The following is an 18,873-nucleotide window of genomic DNA, read 5'->3' as shown; positions in this document are numbered from 1 at the left end:
GTTAGCATTTTTTAAAAATACATATTTTTAGTTGTAGATGGGCACAATACCTTTACTTACTTATTTTTATTTTTATGTGGTGCTGAGGATGGGACCCAAGGCTCACCAGTAACAAACAAGTGCTCTCCCACTGAGCTACAACCCCAGTCCATAATTAACATTCTTGTTGTCTTCAAAATATATTTCAAAAAATTCCACCACTTCTTGACATTTCTACTACTCCACTCTGGTCCAGGACAACACTGCCTTTCCTCAAAAACTGCAATGGCTTTTGTAGAAGATAGACTCCTGGAGAAGGAACAGGTTTGACAATGAAATGTTCAAGAAAAGGCATGTTTAGCTTGCCATAACCTTGGATGGAGAGATCCAAATGTATTTTGGCATTCAAGAGAAAGTTCTGAAGTAGAGATTCAGAAAGACTTACTAGTCAGCTTATTCATACTTGGAAGGACCTCAGAATCCTTTGTTCCTAGAAAACCACCCCCTCAAAGCCCAGCTTCAAAGCTTCTGGGCGGTCAGGGACAGAAGGCTGGCTAATTCACGTTCACCAGGCTTGGCTGGGTTGTCCCCTTGCTTATACCACCAGGCAGTGAAAGTGAAGACATCTTTGGTTTCCATTTGGACCTCCCAACTTCTCACTCTCCCCTTTGGTTTGCATTTTCAATTCAGAAGAATCCTGAGCCTTCTAGGAAGATCCCTTCTTTTCAGAAGCCCTCCCTGCCCCCTCCCCACCACCACCCCTCCCTCCACTGCCCCTCCCCCCCTCCCGTTTTTATTCATCTAAGAGCTTCTGGTCTGAGAAAAGCAGTTCATTGAAAGATGTCTTACATCTGGCTTTTTCCCTGGGCTGGGCCTCCCCAGAGGCTGTGCATGCCATCCACAGCTCAGCACCAGGCTGAGACTAGACCCTGCTAGACTAGATAAGCTTATCCAAATAAAAAAGAGGCAAAAGCATGCTTTATTAGGCATCTTTGCCAGTGGAAAGCTTTCCAACACTTAGGAAACTTCCTTCAGATCCACACCTAGAAGCTTGAGAGATGAGATGAGCCACAAATCAAAACTTCTATCAGTCTTTCACGTTTTTCTCAACAGGGCTAAAATAAGACTTCTCACATCTCAGCTTCCCAGAAAGTCAGTCCTTTATTATGGATACAGCTAATTCCAAAACAACCTAAAATAACCATGCAATTGGTGATGGGAACCCTGAGATGGCCCAAATCATTCTGACGGCCAATGATAGAAACAAGGTATCTGGTTCCACGATGGTGGTGGCAATTAGTTCATGATCGGTCAGGGGCTGGCTCCGGACACGCCGTAACATCTCCAGGCCTGGGGAGGGAATAATTAGAAATAGTAAAGTAGAGCTCATTACTAGGGGGCTGCAGTGCAGGTGAGGTCCCCCACAGGAGCATTATGGGAAAGACAGTCATCCTAACCCAGGCCCCCTCAGACAACCCATTCATGCCTCCTCTCTACCTTTTACTCCCTCAGTGACTTCAAGTCACAAAAATGGTGTGACCTTGTCCCTCCACTTATAATGAACTCTGGGGAGCACCTAGATTCCCAACCACCTGAGCAATCCTTCAATGCCACAAAACTCTACCAGGACTATCACTTCATTCTTAACCACAATTTAGTAAGGATACCCACCTTGGTCCTGATAGCACCAATCCCGTCTCCCCAAACTCCGGATCATACTCTGCAGCCACTTTCTTGCTCTAGGTGGTCCAACGACTATAACTCGAGTCTGGCCTGTGGCTGTGAACCATGGCTCCAGCTGAATGAGAGTGTGGCTATGCTCCTCAATACTACGAAGGTATTCATCTCCTTGACCTGTGAACACAGGAGGGGAGAGAGAGGAAAAGTAAATGCCCTGTGCTGGGTGAGACAAAGAGGTGGCCTTGAGAGTAGGGACCTGGGACGGACAGAGGAGGAGAGAGAAAGGTTGGAAGGGAAGGATGGGGAAGGAGATGTGGGAAAGGGCTACCTACCAAATATGTGCTTCTCTAGGTCTTCTTCCATGTAAAATTCCAGTGGAGAATGAAAGTTTTCAGGTAAGGTCCACCACGCCTTCTTGCCAACAGTACTCATTTCCAAATGGTGCACTGCTCTTCTTGATTCAGAGTAGAGCAAGTCCAAGCAACTGGCTGGAAAATGTGAAAAAGGCCTGGACCCTGTGCTATATATGGGCACTCAAACAGCCCACCCCCTGACACACCCTAGGGAGGATCTCCTGTTACTGCAGCCTTGTGGAGAAGATCCAATCCAGCAATATCCCATTCAGGTCTTAATCTCTCCATTCGAAATTAGATTATCAATCAGTGCTGGCCCGGGGAATTCCCAGGGATCCAAAATTTTCTTATCTCTAATTTCAAAGGATTGTGAAGCAGATTCATTGAGCATCAACCAGGTCAGGGGTTGAGGGATGGAAGGTGCTAGAACAGGAAGTCTCCGAGTAGCTCCCTGAATTTTGACAGGTCTTGGCAGTCAATCAACGACTATACATGTGCAGACAAACAAAGCTGGGTGCATTTAGTGTGCTGTACTAGAGAATCAGAAGCCAATTTTCTAAAAATGTGACAATTAGGTAATTATCTTAGCCATCTTCATCTAGGAGGTAGGGTGATTGATGTAATCTGAATTGTAGAGTATTATCTTTACCTAGTTTCCAACAGTTTCAGAGTGGCCTTTGTCCATCAGGTTCCATCACTGTGACTAAGTGGTCGTGACTGATTAAGCTATTTTTTAAGAGCCAGGTGCAATGGCAAAAAAACTGTGACCTCAACGATTTGTGAGGCTAAATCAGAAGAATCCCAAGTTTGAGGCCAGCCTGGGAAACTTAAACAGACCCTCAGCAACTTAGCCCCAATTTCAAAGTAAAAAAAAAAAAAAAAAAAAAAAAAAGTAGCTGGGTGTGGTGGCCCATGCCTGTAATCCCAGCAACTTGGGAAACTGAGACAGGATTGCAAATTCAAGACTAGCCCTGGGGCAATTTAGTGAGACCCTAAGCCATTTAGCAAGACCCTGTCTCAAAATTTAAAAATCAAAAGGGCAAGGTGGGGGGGGGGGGCTAATAAGTGCCCCTGGGTTCAATCCCCAGTACTGAAAAAAAAAAAAGTGAGATATTTATATTTACTAGGGAAGATTAGAGTTTATCTATCAGCCTCAGACTATAAGTTCCTGCCTGTTTTTTCACTCTTCACCCTCCCCTTTTGGCCAAAACAACAAAGTCAGGCTTCATGGTTTGAATTCGCCAGGTTTGGATCCACACCATTGTCAGAAGTCATTAACAAGGTTACTCAGAGAACCCAGCCTACAGCGGTGTACAGTTGTCTCTCAGGCCTTTTGTTGCAAAATGAGATATTGAATAATCTGAAAGGACAATAACTGCACAGGAGCATTCAGCCTACTAAACACACTGATCAACTACATAGTCATTAAAAACTAAATGACTATGAATCCTAATAAAACACTGCAAACACATCAAAACCAGGCCAAGAAATCACATTCCCAAATCTATCTAGAGATCCAGGGCATCTTTTCTTTCAATGGAGCCACAAAACTATCCGACCTGACCAATAATGTTCTAAGAATGTGCTGCAAACAGTGTTTGTGACCAAAGTTTTTGGCTAGCCAAAGGTTTTGCAATCACCCATAATTGCCTTGAAACTTAAGTTGAAACTAGTTTGTAGAGGTTGTGTCATTTGTAACTTCTGCTAAGGGCCAGAGACACGTTTTGGACCCCCTTAGTTGCACTATTCCTGCCACTGGATTGGGAGCCAATGATCTCTCCTTGGAGCCTTCCTCCACAGTCCAGGCTTGCCTCATTTTAGGTAACTAAGTATATTTCTCAGAAAAATATAGTTTCTTATAAGACTAGGTGATTAAAATTGAAAAATATTTTTAAAGTTAATATGTTTTAATATTTATTAATAAAATATTCAAAAAGCTGCATCATATCACATAAGATAGGTTTGTGTAGTGATCAGATGAAACCCTGATGTCCACATGAACTGTGGTAGTTTAGTGTTACACAAACTGTACGGGGGTAAAGTTTCACCTATCACAATGAGACTGGGGTGCTGGGCACGGTGGTAAATGCTTGGAATCTCAGTGACTCAAGAGTCTGAGGCAGGAGGATCAAAAATTCAAAGCCAGCCTCAACAACTTAAAGAAAGGACCTAAGTACCTGATCACAACTGTCTCAAAATAAAAAATAAAAAGGTCTGGGAATGTGGGTCAGTGGTTAAACACCACTGGTTTCAATCTGTGGTACCAAGAAAAGAAAAGGAAAAAAAAATGTGTGTGTGGATAGATAGATAGATAGATAGATAGATAGATAGATAGATAGATAGCCAATGAGAGTGAGGTGACCAGTAGTCCCTCAAATGTGAAGATTTCTAGAATGGAGGCTGGGGAGTCACAGAAGATAACATACTAATGCTTCAAGGATGCCCTCCATTTTTGGTTGCAATAATGTCAGCAGAAGTATGTTATTTGGGGGTCAGTGTCCAATTTTGATAGAGTAAAGGTTAAAATTAACCTTCAGGAAAATTCAAGTTACAGAGGGGCCCACAAAAGAGAATTTGCCTTTTAAACTGTGGAAAAGAACAATTATTAGATTTTTGTTAGTAGAATCAGATGAAGGGTGAAAAAATTATTAATCAGTTAGTTTTAAAACAATAGATAGAGTCTGATAAAAACACACAAGAAAGCTTTGCTCTTCCTTAGGTGAAGAAAAATACTAGAGTTAAGAATAATTATGAAGATTTCTGAAACACACTTGAAATTTTGTTGGCCTCTGGAAGCCACCAAAGAATGATAACAAATAGAGCAAAAATTTTTAATTAGAAATTTTTTTTTCTTGTTTTATTCTCTTGGGTAGAAATATCTGTTTGATGCCATCAGCTACTTGATCTTCTTCCAAAGTTTGTTTGTTTCTGAAAGATATTTAAGAAACTTCAGCTTATGGTTTCTGAATGAAGTATTTTCCACTGAGTCCAAGGGTAGATTTTCTCTGACTTCTAGAAGTTTAGATTCTTCCCCAAACTTAATCTCCAGATTTCTAATCATGCAGAGATTAATTATGTAAAAATTTAAGGAAGATTATTTTTACTACTGATGAAGAAAGTTAGTATTTAGAAATGGGAGAGATCCAACATGGCGGTGGGCGCAGAGAGATCAAGTCTCTGACCTCTTCAGCTGTGCAGGCATGGGGAGTCGTAAACTGTCTAAATGCTGTTTGCTCAGGATCACTAGGCAATGCTGAGCTGACGTGGATCTGGGGCGAACAGTCGGGGCCTCTCAGAACACACACCAAGCCTGGATCGGCTGCATTCAAGCTCCGGTTCGCCTGCTTCTCGTGACTCAGCACTAATGATCCCGCTGAAATGACTGGTCGGCCCTTCTGAACTTACAGAGGTAAAAGCCAACGGAGCCTTCATAGGCAGTGGCCAAGGATTGAAACGGGGCTTGGGAGAGACAGTCAGGTCCCACCCGTTGCATTGGTCACCCAGCAAAGGGAACAAACGGTCACCATTTGCATGGGATCCCACCATGGCAGAGAACTGACATCACGGGCGGAGGAGATAACTTCATTGAAACCAGCAGCGACAGGTATGTAATCCCCAGCCTTCCCTCTCCACACAGCGGGGGAAACCTTAAGGGCCCCTCCCAGCAGACCTGGCGTGTAGCCAGTATTGAGGTGAGCCCCACAGGTGAGCGGGGCCTGGCTTGAGGAAACACAAGAGAAGGCCCTTGACACTCAGGATTGGAGACCCGCCCAGTCTGGGAGGAAGAGCTGCTGCACAGTGATTGGTTCCCACCTATTGAGAGGAGAAGCTTGGCCCAGTGGGCACAGCTCCACCTACTGGAAGAGAAGTTAATCGAACTCTATGACTGCATTTATTATTTTTTTATTTTAATTTTAATTTTTTTATTATCATTATTATTTTTTATGGTAAATATTTTTTTTAATTTTATTTTTATTGGTTGTTCAAAACATTACAAAGCTCATGACATATCATTGTTCATACATTTGATTCAAGTGGGTTATGAACTCCCATTTTTACCCCAAATACAAGTTGCAGAATCACATCGGTTACACATCCACATTTTTACATAATACCATATTAATGACTGTTGTATTCTGCTACCTTTCCTATCCCCTACTATCCCCCCTCTCCTTCCCTCTCATCTTCCCTCTCCACCCCATCTGCTGTTGTTTAATTCTCTCCCTTGTTTTTTTTCCCCCTTTCCCCTCACAAACTCTTATATGTAATTTTGTGTAACAGTGAGGGTCTCCTTCCATTTCCATACAGTTTCCCTTCTCTCTCCCTTTCTCTCCCCCCACTCGTCTCTGTTTAATGTTAATCTTTTCCTCATGCTCTTCTTCCCTGTTCTGATCTTAGTTGCTCTCTTTATATCAAAGAAGACATTTGGCATTTGTTTTTTAAGGATTGGCTAGCTTCACTTAGCATAATCTGCTCTAATGCCATCCATTTCCCTGCAAAATCCATGATTTTGTCATTTTTTAGTGCTGCGTAATACTCCATTGTGTATAAATGCCACAGTTTTTTAATCCATTCATCTATTGAAGGGCATCTAGGTTGATTCCAAAGTCTAGCTATTGTGAATTATGCTGCTATAATCATTAATGTGGCCATATCCCTATAGTGCGCTCTTTTAAGGTCCTCAGGGAATAGACCGAGAAGGGCTATAGCTGGGTGAAATGGTGGTTCCATTCCCAGCTTTCCTAGGAATCTCCATACTGCTTTCCATATTGGCCGCACCAATTTGCAGTCCCACCAGCAATGTACAAGTGTACCCTTTTCCCCACATCCTCGCCAACACTTATTGTTGCTTGACTTCATACTGGCTGCCAATCTTACTGGAGTGAGATGGTATCTTAGGGTGGTTCTGATTTGCATTTCTCTGACTGCTAGAGATGGTGAGCATTTTTTCATGTACTTATTGATTGATTGTATGTCCTCCTCTGAGAAGTGTCTGTTCAGGTCCTTGGCCCATTTGTTGATAGGGTTGTTTGTTATCTTATTGTTTAATTTTTTGAGTTCTTTGTATATTCTGGATATTAGGGCTCTATCTGAAGTGTGAGGAGTAAAAATTTGTTCCCAGGATGTAGGTTCCCTATTTACCTCTCTTATTGGTTCTCTTGCTGAGAAAAAACTTTTTAGTTTAAGTAAGTCCCATTTGTTTATTCTTGTATTTAACTCTTGGGCTATGGGCGTCCTGTTAAGGAATTTGGAGCCCGACCCCACAATATGTAGATCGGAGCCAACTTTTTCTTCTATCAGGTGCAGAGTCTCTGATTTGATATCTAGCTCCTTGATCCATTTTGAATTAACTTTTGTGCATGGCGAAAGAAAGGGATTCAATTTCATTTTGTTGCATATGGATTTCCAGTTTTCCCAGCACCATTTGTTAAAGATGCTATCCTTTCTCCATTGCATGCTTTTAGCGCCTTTATCAAATATAAGAAAGTTGTAATTTTGTGTATTGGTCTCTGTGTCCTCTATTCTGTACCATCGGTCCACCTGCCTGTTTTGGTACCAGTACCATGCTGTTTTTGTTACTATTGCTCTGTAGTACAGTTTGAAATCTGGTATCGCTATAGCTCCCAATTCACACTTCCTGCTTAGAATTGCTTTTGCTATTTTGGGTCTTTTGTTTTTCCATATGAATTTTATGATTGCTTTATCTATTTCTACAAGAAATGCCATTGGGATTTTGATTGGCATTGCATTGAACCTGTAGAGAACTTTTGGTAATATCGCCATTTTGATGATGTTAGTTCTGCCTATCCATGAACAGGGTACATTTTTCCATCTTCTAAGATCTTCTTCTATCTCTCTCTTTAGGGTTCTGTAGTTTTCATTGTATAAATCTTTCACCTCTTTTGTTAGGTTGATTCCCAAGTATTTTATTATTTTTGAGGATATTGTGAATGGGGTGGTTTTCCTCATTTTCATTTCAGAAGTTTTGTTGCTGATATACAGAAATGCCTTTGATTTATGCATGTTGATTTTATATCCTGCCACTTTGCTGAATTCATTTATTAGTTCTAGTAGTTTCTTTGTAGACCCTTTTGGGTCTTCTAGGTATAGGATCATATCATCCGCAGATAGTGATATTTTAAGTTCTTCTTTTCCTATTTTTATGCCTTTAATTTCTTTTGTCTGTCTAATTGCTCTGGCTAGTATTTCAAGGACTAAATTAAATAGAAGTGGTGAGACAGGGCATCCCTGTCTTGTTCCAGATTTTAGCGGGAATGCCTTTAGTTTTTCTCCATTTAGAATGATGCTAGCCTGAGGCTTAGCATATATAGCTTTTACAATGTTGAGGTAAGTTCCTATTATCCCCAGTTTTTCTAGTGTTTTGAACATAAAGGGATGCTGTACTTTGTCGAATGCTTTTTCTGCATCTATCAAGATGATCATATGGTTCTTATCTTTAAGTCTATTGATGTGGTGAATAATATTTATTGATTTCCGTATATTGAACCAACCTTGCATCCCAGGGATGAATCCTACTTGGTCATGGTGCACAAGTTTTTTGATATGCTTTTGTATTCGATTCGCCAGGATTTTATTGAGAATTTTTGCATCTATGTTCATTAGAGATATTGGTCTATAGTTTTCTTTCTTTGAAGTGTCTTTGTCTGGTTTCGGGATTAGGGTGATGTTGGCCTCATAGAATGAATTTGGAAGAGCTCCTTCTTTTTCTATTTCTTGAAATAGCTTGAAAAGTATTGGTATTAATTCTTCTTTGAAGGTTTTGTAAAACTCCGCTGTATACCAATCCGGTTCTATGCTTTTCTTGGTTGGTAGTCTTTTGATGGCTTCTTCTATTTCTTCCTTTGTTATTGGTCTGTTTAAATTGTGTGTGTCTTCCTGACCCAATCTGGGCAGCTCATATGACTTAAGAAATTTATCGATGTCTTCACTGTCTTCTATTTTATTAGAATATAGGGTTTCAAAATACTTTCTAATTATCTTCTGTATTTCTGTAGTGTCTGTTGTGATATTGCCTTTTTCATCCCGTATGTTAGTAATTTGAGCATACTACAGTGATACTGCCACATCGATGTTCATAGCAGCACAATTCACAATTGCTAGACTGTGGAACCAACCCAGATGCCCCCAATAGATGAATGGATAAAAAAAAATGTGGCATTTATACACTATGGAGTATTACGCAGCACTGAAAAATGACAAAATCATGAAATTTGCAGAGAAATGGATGGCACTAGAGCATATTATGCTTAGTGAAGTTAGCCAATCCCTAAAAAACAAATACCAAATGTCTTCTTTGATATAATGAGAGCAACTAAGAACTGAGCAGGGAGGAAGAGCAGGAAGAAAAGATTAACATTAAACAGAGACATGAGGTGGGAGGGAAAGGGAGAGAAAAGGGAAATTGCATGGAAATGGAGGGATACCCTCATTGTTATACAAAATTACATATAAGAGGTTGTGAGGGGAATGGGAAAATAAACAAGGAGAGAAATAATTACAATAGATGGGGTAGAGAGAGAAGATGGGAGGGGAGGGGAGGGGGGACAGTAGAGGACAGGAAAGGTAGCAGAATACAACAGTTACTAATAGGGCATTATGTAAAAATGTGGATGTGTAACCGATGTGATTCTGCAATCTGTATTTGGGGTAAAAATGGGAGTTCATAACCCACTTGAATCTAATGTATGAAATATGATATGTCAAGAGCTTTGTAATGTTTTGAACAACCAATAAAAAAAGAAAAAAAAATAGAAATGGGAGCTTGTACCACTCCTCAGTATTTAGCCAAAAGAATTAAAGTCAGCCTACTATATATAGCATTGCGTGCATCTCCACATTTATAGCAATGCAATTCACAAGAGTCAGTTATGGAACCATCAACAATACGTATCCACCAAAAATAAATGCATTTTTTATAATGTGGTATATATACACAATAGATTTTTATTCAGCCATAAAGAAGAACAAAATTAAGTCATTTGCATGGATGGAACTTAAGAGCATATTAAGTTAAGTGAAATACAGAAGACTCAGAAAGTCAAATGTTGTGTGTTTTCTCTCATATGTGACACCTAGAGAGAAAAAAAGAATGATTTTAAGTAGAAGGGGAATCTCATAAAAGTATAAGAGAACAGGAAGGAAAGGAGAGGTACTGCAGAATGAAGTTGACAAAATTATGTTATATTCATGTACAAATATGGCACAGTGAATCCCACTATATATATAATTATGATGCACTAATAAAAAATAATTTTAAAAAAGAAAGAAATGTGAGCTTGTGATACGACAGAGTACACTTTCAGAAGTGTATTTCTAAATGTTTGGAGTAGCCTGCAGATCCCAGGAGGAGCTGATTGTATTGTTATCAAGGTTAGCAGCAAGTCTCAGCCACAGATGTCTTGGAGAGTATTCTCGACTTTAGTTTTAGAATTCATTGTTTTCTTTCTAGTTTTCCTAAATATTCACTTGGGACAGTGAAAGTTAGTTATTAAAATAAATTTTGGGGCTGTTCTTTAGTAACAACAGCAGGAAAATGTGTGCCCCACATCACTGAATAATAAATTGAAATTCCTTAGGTTCAGAATAACAATCAAGCAATCTAATCATCAGAACTTTGATCTGATGCATATCCTTGATCCATCCTGGGAATAAACAACAGCCAGAACATATTTGCAAGACATCACTGAGGCCACTGCATTGCTAATGTTACTTGTTTAATTAGTATAGCAGTGAACTGTTATTTCCTCAAGATTCTGCGTCATTGCACTTTGAATGAATTTCCACTCTTTTATATGGCTACCCCTCCCCCTTTTTATTTTTAGTGGTTTATTGTGTTTTACCATGTAACAGTCTTTCACTGATAGAAATGAAAAAACTAAACAGAGTCCTAACAGGTACTTGGAAACCTGAAATTGATAATGGAAAAACAAATGCTACCAATGAAAACAAATAAGTGGGAAAATATACCAGAGGGACTTTAATTGTCAGGAATATAGGATAAAGGGAAATCCATGCCTTTACTCACAGCCGTTTAGGAGGCTGAGGCAGGAGGATTGCAAGCTGGAAAGCCTCAGCAACTTAGCAAGATCCTGTCTCAAAAGAATAAAGAGGGCTAGGGATGTGCTTAAGGGTAATGTGCCCCTGGGCTCAATCCTCATTATCCCCCACCCCAAGAAAAATCAATTAACATGCGAGAATGTCTTTTTTTTTTTTTAGCATATAATTTTTGATTTATTATGTCTCAGCCTAATGGTTGCATACAGCCATGCTACTGCCAGATTTTTTTTTTAAGTCCACTTGTTTTAATTTAAACTTCCAAAGATTGTGTGTAGTTTATTTATCAATCAGTATAGAACACTCATACTCTAAGAAGCTTTTCTAATTGCAGGAGCCATACCTAAAACAACTTGCCAGGTATCAGTGCATTTTCATACAGACAGCAAACTTGTGTTTATAATGGAATTTTTTTCCAGTTTTCTTGTGATTCTAACTTCTTGCTACTCTCAGCACTCTAGCAAAGGAGGACTAATAGTCTATCTTCATATATTTCTCTTACTCCCTAGCAACATTTCTCTGTAGGAGCACATGTTTGGTTTGGTTGCATGCTGTAGAGGCTTATTAGATGTGTCCACATGGACATATTTATTCAGAACAGGCCTCCCATTTTTAAGTTCATTCTCTATTGTAGATGCTTTACTTTTTAGGAGTAGTGACACAATACTGTGATAGGCTAAAAGCACTGGAACTAGCCACAGAGACTTGGCATTAACCTCTCTATGAAAAGCAATTTCATTAGTTTTATCAGAAAATAAACAAAAATCAAGATACAACAATATGTGCTTTGATCTGGTAAAATAATTAAAGCACTCATTTACTAATTTGGCATGTTTAACTCCTCTCATTGTTAACAACTTTGCTTCCTTCTGATTTTTTTTTTTAATCTTGTCATGATTTTTAAGGAACATAAGGACTCTCCACTTCTTCAATCATTTCACTGTAGATTTTTCTTCCGTATTCACTAACCTTCCTTATTCACTACCACAATAGAACTCTGTGCATGAAGTGTAACAGAAAAAACATACTGAACAGAACCTGAACATTCTAATAATAGCAAGACTGGGGAGACTGGCTTGGTGAGGGAACTGGAAGTGCAGTACTGATGAAGCAACAAATTTTAAGTTAGAGTAATAAAGCTGATGTCAAATTTCAAAGAAAGGGCTAATTTTAACCATATTGGTAACTAATTAAAAATGTACCTTTTAAACTAAGAAATCCTAATGACTGAGGTAGATGATGCTGTTATCAGATACTGAATTAGGTTTAAGGTATAAGGGAAAGAAAGCGCTGATGTAAAATTATCTTCGTTTAAATTCAGATGGATAATTAAGAATCTTCCAATTCAACATTCTAAACATGAAATCCAGGTATGACCTATCTGGTGCTCACTTTTCTTTTTGAAGATGAACTCAGCAGTTGGTGAAAAGATCCACATCCTAACAGAATGACAAACCACAAAACAGTTGTCCCCATGAAAAAAATCAGTTACTCTGCATTTGATATTTCCACCTGGGCTCATTCTCAACTGTTCAGGATGTGGATTCCTGAAGGTTTCTTCAGCATTTAACTAATTCTTTGTTGGATGAAGGGGCCGGGACTGTTTCTCCACACATAAATTGATCCCCTTACTTTGTCATAAATCACTTTTATAATGAGAGAGCAGCTAGGACACGTTGCCACGTCTTCCCCATTCTCCAAATCTTCCTTGGTGATAGAAAAGTTATCCCCACACGGAGAGGGGTAGAAATACGTTTCGGAGTCCTCGTCATATTGGAAGTCCTCCATCTCCACCTCGTCGTGAAACACTGCCATGGGGTCGTTGGGGCCGGCAGAGGGCTGGTGCCCCAGCCGTCTGACAACGCCTCTGTAGGTCTAACTTCCCGAAAGCCGGCTGGGACCCCGAGAATGTCTTAATATTTATCAGGGAAATAGATGAAAACCATAGGTAGTGCACCGGCCTGCAGAGGGTCACGGCCTCATAATACTGAGTGTCTCCAGGGCGCGGGGCACAGCCCCTGAAAGAGCTTGTGGGCAGCATCCACGCGAGGAAGCGCACCCAGGAAACCCATTTCACTCCTCCACTGGAAACGGAGACATCTCCCAGGTGACTCAAATGGGGACAATTAGGTGCGAAAGTAGCCAGAATGCGAACCTGCGGGGCTGCGGGATGTGGGGGGCGCAGAACCCACGTCCATTCAGGAATCTGATTCGTCCACGTCCTCAAGACCACCCTCCTCCACGTCTCAGCCCCTGTCGAGGCAGAGACCAAGAGTCTCCGGGAGGCAACCAGGGCCTCGCGGGCCTCCACCCCTGAGGTTCAGAGGCACTGGGGTCCCCAGGGTGGGTGGCGACTGCTGGGAAGCCCTCCTGGACGCTGCCCCCCCGGGTGCCCACAGGACTGGTGTTTACTGGAGAAGCTGGGTGTGGCGGCTAGGGCCACCAGGGCACTGTGGGACAAGCGTCCTTCAGCAAGTGTTTCTCCAGCTCCTGCTGCTGCTGCTGCTGCTGCTGCTTACTGAGGATCATAACAGGGCAACTCGGGGCCTCTGAGCTCAATAAATCATGAATTTCTTCCACTGCAGCTGCTGCTCCGTTCAGGGGAGTGGCTACCTCTTTTGTAATAGCAAAGTTTCTAAAATGTTCTTTAATTTCTTACCATTTTGTTGGTGTGGTTTGTTTGTTTGTTTGTTTGTTTGAATAAACCAATCCAATTGCATATCTGCAGCTTATACAAATATTTGATTTTTTTCAGTCTCATTAGCTGGCAAGTTTGAGTGATGGGAAACAATTCAGCTTTTTGAGCTTATTTAACTTGTGGGAGAAGGTTATTCTAATGATAAATTTAGATCGGTGGTAGCACCGAATGTTTGACAAACTTTATATTTTTAAGTATGAATCATTAACAAGCAATATTAAATACTATTTTTTTTGACACTGGAGATTGAACCCAGGGGCATTGTGCCACTGAGCTACAACCACAGCCCTTTTTATTTTTATTTTGAAAGGGGGTTTCACTAAGTTGCAGAGGCTGTCAATCCTACTGCCTCAGCCTACTGAGGTGTGTTTCCAAAATATTTGTAGAGAGTGCAAACAGCTCCCTAACACCAGTCAAATAATGCTCACTCTCCCTCCCCAGTGAGGGAGGCAGAGTTGCAATAGGAGTTAATGAGAGTTCCTCTTTTTCCTGCTGGAACCATGGAGGGTTTGAGGGTGCTGAAGAAATCAACACATATATGAAAAAATGTTCAACATCTCTAGTAATTAGAGAAATGCAAATCAAAACTACTCTAAGATTTCATCTCATGCCAGTCAGAATGGTAGTTTTCAAGAATACAAAGAACAATAAATGTTGATGAGGATGTGGGGGGAAGGCACACTCGTTCATTGCTGGTGGGACTGCAAATTGGTGCAACTAACCTGGAAAGTAGTATGGAGATTCCTCAAAAAATTTGGAATTGAACCCCCATTTGATCCAGCTATCCCACTCCTCAGTCTATACCCAAGGGACTTAAAATCAGCATACTATAGTAATGCAGCCACATCAATGTTTATAGCAGCATTATTCACAGCAGCAAAACTGTGGAAGAAACCTAAATACCCTTCAATAGATGAATGAATAAAGAAACTGTTTATATATACACAATGACATATTACTCAGCATTAAAAGAGAATAAAATTATGGCATTTGCCAGTAAATGGATGGAACTGGAGAATATCATGCTAAGTAAAGTAAGCCAATTCCAAAAAACCAAAGGCTGAATGTTCTATCTCATAAGTAGATGCTGATCCCAAATAAGGGAGACATGGGAATAATGGAGGAACTTTCATGGGACAAAGGGAAGGGAGAGGTGGGAAGGGACATGGAGGTAGAAAAGATGGTAGAATGAGATGGACATCATTACTCTAGGTACATTGTATGATGCACATATAATGAGATTCTACATCATGTACAACCATGGAAATGTAAAGTTGTGCTGCAATTGTATACAATGAATCAAATTGCATTCTGCTGTCATATATACCTAATTTTTAAAATTTAAAAAAAAAAACTCAAAAAAAGTTCCTGCTGTGCCAGAAATCCTTAAGAAAAAGTGATACAGAATTCAGGTATGACAATGTGAGGGGGAAAAAATAAGTAGTCACATTAGATTGGGTAGAGAGAAGTGATGGGAGGAGAGGGGAGGGGAAGGACAGCAGAATAAAATAGACATTATTATTGCTGTGGGTATATATGTGACTGCATGACCAATGTAATTCTGCAACCTGTACACTCAGAAAAATGAGAAATTATATCCCATCTGATTCAAATGTATGATATGTCAAGATCATTGTACTGTCATGTGTAACTAATTAAAACAAATATAAAAAAAGAAAAAGTGAAAGCCTGGTTTATTTCACTTAGCATGATATTCTCCAGTTTCATCCATTTACCAGAAAATGCTTTTTTATAGCTGGGTAATATACCATTGTATGTGTATGTATGTATATATATACAATATTCCATTGTATGTATATGTGAGATATATATATATATATATATATATATATATATATATATATATATATATATATATATCACATTTTCTTTATCCATTCATCTGTTGTAGGACACCTGTCTAGGTTGGTTCGATAGCTCAGCTGTTGTAAATTGAGCTGAAATAAGTCAGTACCAAAAAACCACATGCAGAATGTTCTCTCTGATATGAGGATACTAACCCACAACAAAGGAGGTTGAGGAGAGGAAGAATAGAAGTTCATTGGACTAGACAAAGGGGAATAAAGACAGTGGGGATGGGAATAGAAAAGACAGTAAAATGAATCTGAGGTAAACACAATAATGGAGTCCTAATTGGAAGAAGTTTTACTTCTATGTATGTATAGTATGTCAAAATACACTCTTCTGTCATGTATATCTAGAAAGAACAAAGAAATAAATAAATAAGAAAAGTGAAGGAATTTCACAGTGCTGAGAGCCACAGAGTCTGGATGGCGCCAGAAGGAGTGGTTAAGAGGTGATGCCAGCGAGCCATTAAGATGATGATAATTAAGTTACAATTGCTGTGACTGGATGATGCTGGATTGGGACAGGCTGTGTAATAGGGTGGCTCCAGGAATAGGGTGGTTCCTGCTGCCTCGGGCACCTGCCACTTTGGAGTTCCCCTTGAGTTCTCACGGGGTTCGGAGGGAGAGAGGGCTCGGAGCCCGGTGGAGAGTTCCCGGGGAGTGTGCCTGCAGTGCTGGTGGAGTTCCGCAATAAAGAGTTGCTGTTTTGAACCTACAAGTGCTTCGTGGCGGCTCGGTTATTTGTGCCCAGCCAGACTGCGGCATCACAGAGCTGAAGGTAAATCACCCAAGAAAGAAGTTTGCTCAAAAGATGTTTTAAAAGTCAAGGAGGAAACTTATCTATAAAAAAAAAAAAAAAAAAAAGCCAAGCATTGCCACAAAGATTATAGGCACATGTACAGAATGGATATTTGAATGGCTAGAAAATATGGCAACTTCTGTGTACCTGCAGAACCAAAATTGGCATTTGTCATCAAGATCAAGTATCAATGGTATGGGTGCAAAGGTTATTAAGGTGTTGCAAATTCTTCTCCTTCACCAGATCTTCAATGCCACCTTCATTAAGCGCAACAAGGCTTCAATTAACATGCTGAGGATTGTGGAACCATATATTGCATGGGGGTATCCAAATGTGAAGTTAATGAATGAACTAATCTACAAGCATGGATATGGCAAAATCAGTAGGAAACAAATTGCCCTGACAGATAACGCTTTGATGGCTTGATCGCTTGGTAAATATGGCATCATCTGCATGGAGGATCTGATTCATGAGATCTACACTATGGAAAACACTTCAAAGAGGCAAATAACTTTGTGTGGCCTTTCAGGTTATATTCTCCAAGAGGTAGAATGAAAAAAAAGACCACCTATTTTACAGAAGGTGGAGATGCTTGTAACAGGGAAGACCAGATCAAGAGGCTTATTAGAAGGATGAACTAAGGTATCTACCGTGGTATTTTTATAATATGGTCGTTTAATAAAATAGTACCTGTTCTCAATGTAAAAAAAAAAAAAAAAAAACCTTAATGAGAGCACTAATGCAGGGGCTTTAATTTATCCCTAAAGTATATTATGAATGTCACTAATTGACAACTGATAAAGAATTTTTCTTTTTTAAAATCAATGTATTGACTTATTTTTTTCAGTTTTTACAAAAGAGGATCTTTTTAAGTCTAGAACTACACAATCATCTTATTATAATTAACCTCAGAAAACCCAATTTTTATTTTGTCAGGTTTCTTTATGTTATTCTGTTTGATATCCAAAAGAACAGTCACAATATGTTTGAATTCTCAAAATTTAGAGAGTGTCAACAAACCTTAATATTTCTTAAAAAAAAACATATGATAACATTTTTATATGCCTTTTTTTGTATTTACTTATTTTTATGTGGTGCTGAGGCTTGAACCCAGTGATTCACACATACTAGACAAGTGCTCTACCACTGAGCTACAACCACATTCCCAAAACCTGAATATTTCTATTATTTTACCCTTTATAAATTATCAGAGCAAATATTTTTGTCAATGATGGTCATTCCAAGAAACCCAAATAAAAGACATTTTAATGTTTTGATGATTTTGGACTTGGAATCTAGATTTTAGAAAAGAAAATAAAAACTTTTTTTTTTTTATGTTACTTGGGATTGAACTCAGGGCCTCACACTCATCACCTAGCTATACTCTCCCCCACCCCACCCCGAAATAAAAAGGTATGTCTCAGACTAGAGTACTAGTTGGTTAAAATGATAGAAAATGTATAAAACGGAGGTGTATTTTGAAGTTAGAGCCAACAGCAATTTCTGATTTCAAGATTTGGGGCACGTGTCTCAAAAAAATGTTTCTAAAAATTAGATTAAAGACTGAGAACTACCTCAGTTTCTTTCTTCCAGTTCCCTCTGCAGAACCCTGAAGATCAGAAACTAGCAATTTGAGGCCTCACCTAGGACAACCCACTGGGAGGTCCTCAACTGAGGTAAGCTTCCACCGCTCCCATCAAGGGCCAAGTAAGTTGGACAGCCAGGTGGGACCTGCCTGTGGCCATGGGAAGTCTCCTAAATACCCACCCAATCATTTTTCACTGCAGGCTGCTGTGCCAAGAGTGGATGCAGCCAGGGAACACTCTGATACCTCCTCCTAGTCTTCCCCCCAGGTAAGACAGTGGGAGGAGCCACCTCAGTGGTGACTGTATGCTTGAATCTATCCACAGGATTTTCTTCTCAGAATACTTGGATTTGGGTGATGGGAGACGTAGACCTGAGAAGGGAGCCCCTGATGACCTTTTCTGAAGACACACGTGCACCTCCTGGGAAAGTATTTTGCAAGATTTGAAGCCTGGCATTTTCCCCTTTCTTCTTGCTATCTATCTCTCCCATCTCTTCTATCTCTCCTCTATCTTCTGCCCCATTCTCATTCAGCTAATTAATCTCTCTCTTTTCCTCCTTTTCTCCCTTCCTCCATCCTAAGCCCAGCACAAGATCCCTTCTTCCTCCTGGAGAAGGTTACCTTTGCTCAGAAGAAAGAAGTAGGGTAAAGAGAAAGATTTATTTCTGCTCAGGAGTAAAAACAAAATGAATACAACCTCAGAAAATTATCAAGAATTTAAATTGAAAAGGGGAAGTTGATAAGAAGAGATGAGATCCGGACCATCCTGTCAGAAAGGAAGCATCCAGTTTGACTTGATCTTGTTGCCAAAGCCCTGTCTTTCACTCAATTCTTTT

At 39.9% G+C, this 18,873-nt stretch overlaps 1 protein-coding gene and 1 pseudogene across 1 annotated transcript; one reads left to right on the top strand and one right to left on the bottom strand.

Moving 5' to 3' along the window:
- Positions 1-11,263: 11,263 nt before the first annotated feature.
- On the bottom strand, positions 11,264-12,953 carry LOC144256588 (diphthamide biosynthesis protein 3-like). Its single transcript, XM_077801861.1, is given in 2 exon segments — positions 11,264-12,718; positions 12,720-12,953. Coding segments are annotated over 2 exon segments (255 nt in total). The 5' UTR covers positions 12,903-12,953; the 3' UTR covers positions 11,264-12,646.
- A 2,172-nt stretch (positions 12,954-15,125) lies between these two features.
- Positions 15,126-17,093, top strand: LOC113184602 (large ribosomal subunit protein uL30 pseudogene; annotated as a pseudogene).
- Positions 17,094-18,873: the final 1,780 nt, after the last annotated feature.

This window comes from Urocitellus parryii, chromosome 8 (genome assembly GCF_045843805.1).
Source record: "Urocitellus parryii isolate mUroPar1 chromosome 8, mUroPar1.hap1, whole genome shotgun sequence".
NCBI classification, from domain to species: Eukaryota; Metazoa; Chordata; class Mammalia; order Rodentia; family Sciuridae; genus Urocitellus; species Urocitellus parryii.
This window is presented reverse-complemented; position numbering and strand designations above follow the sequence as displayed.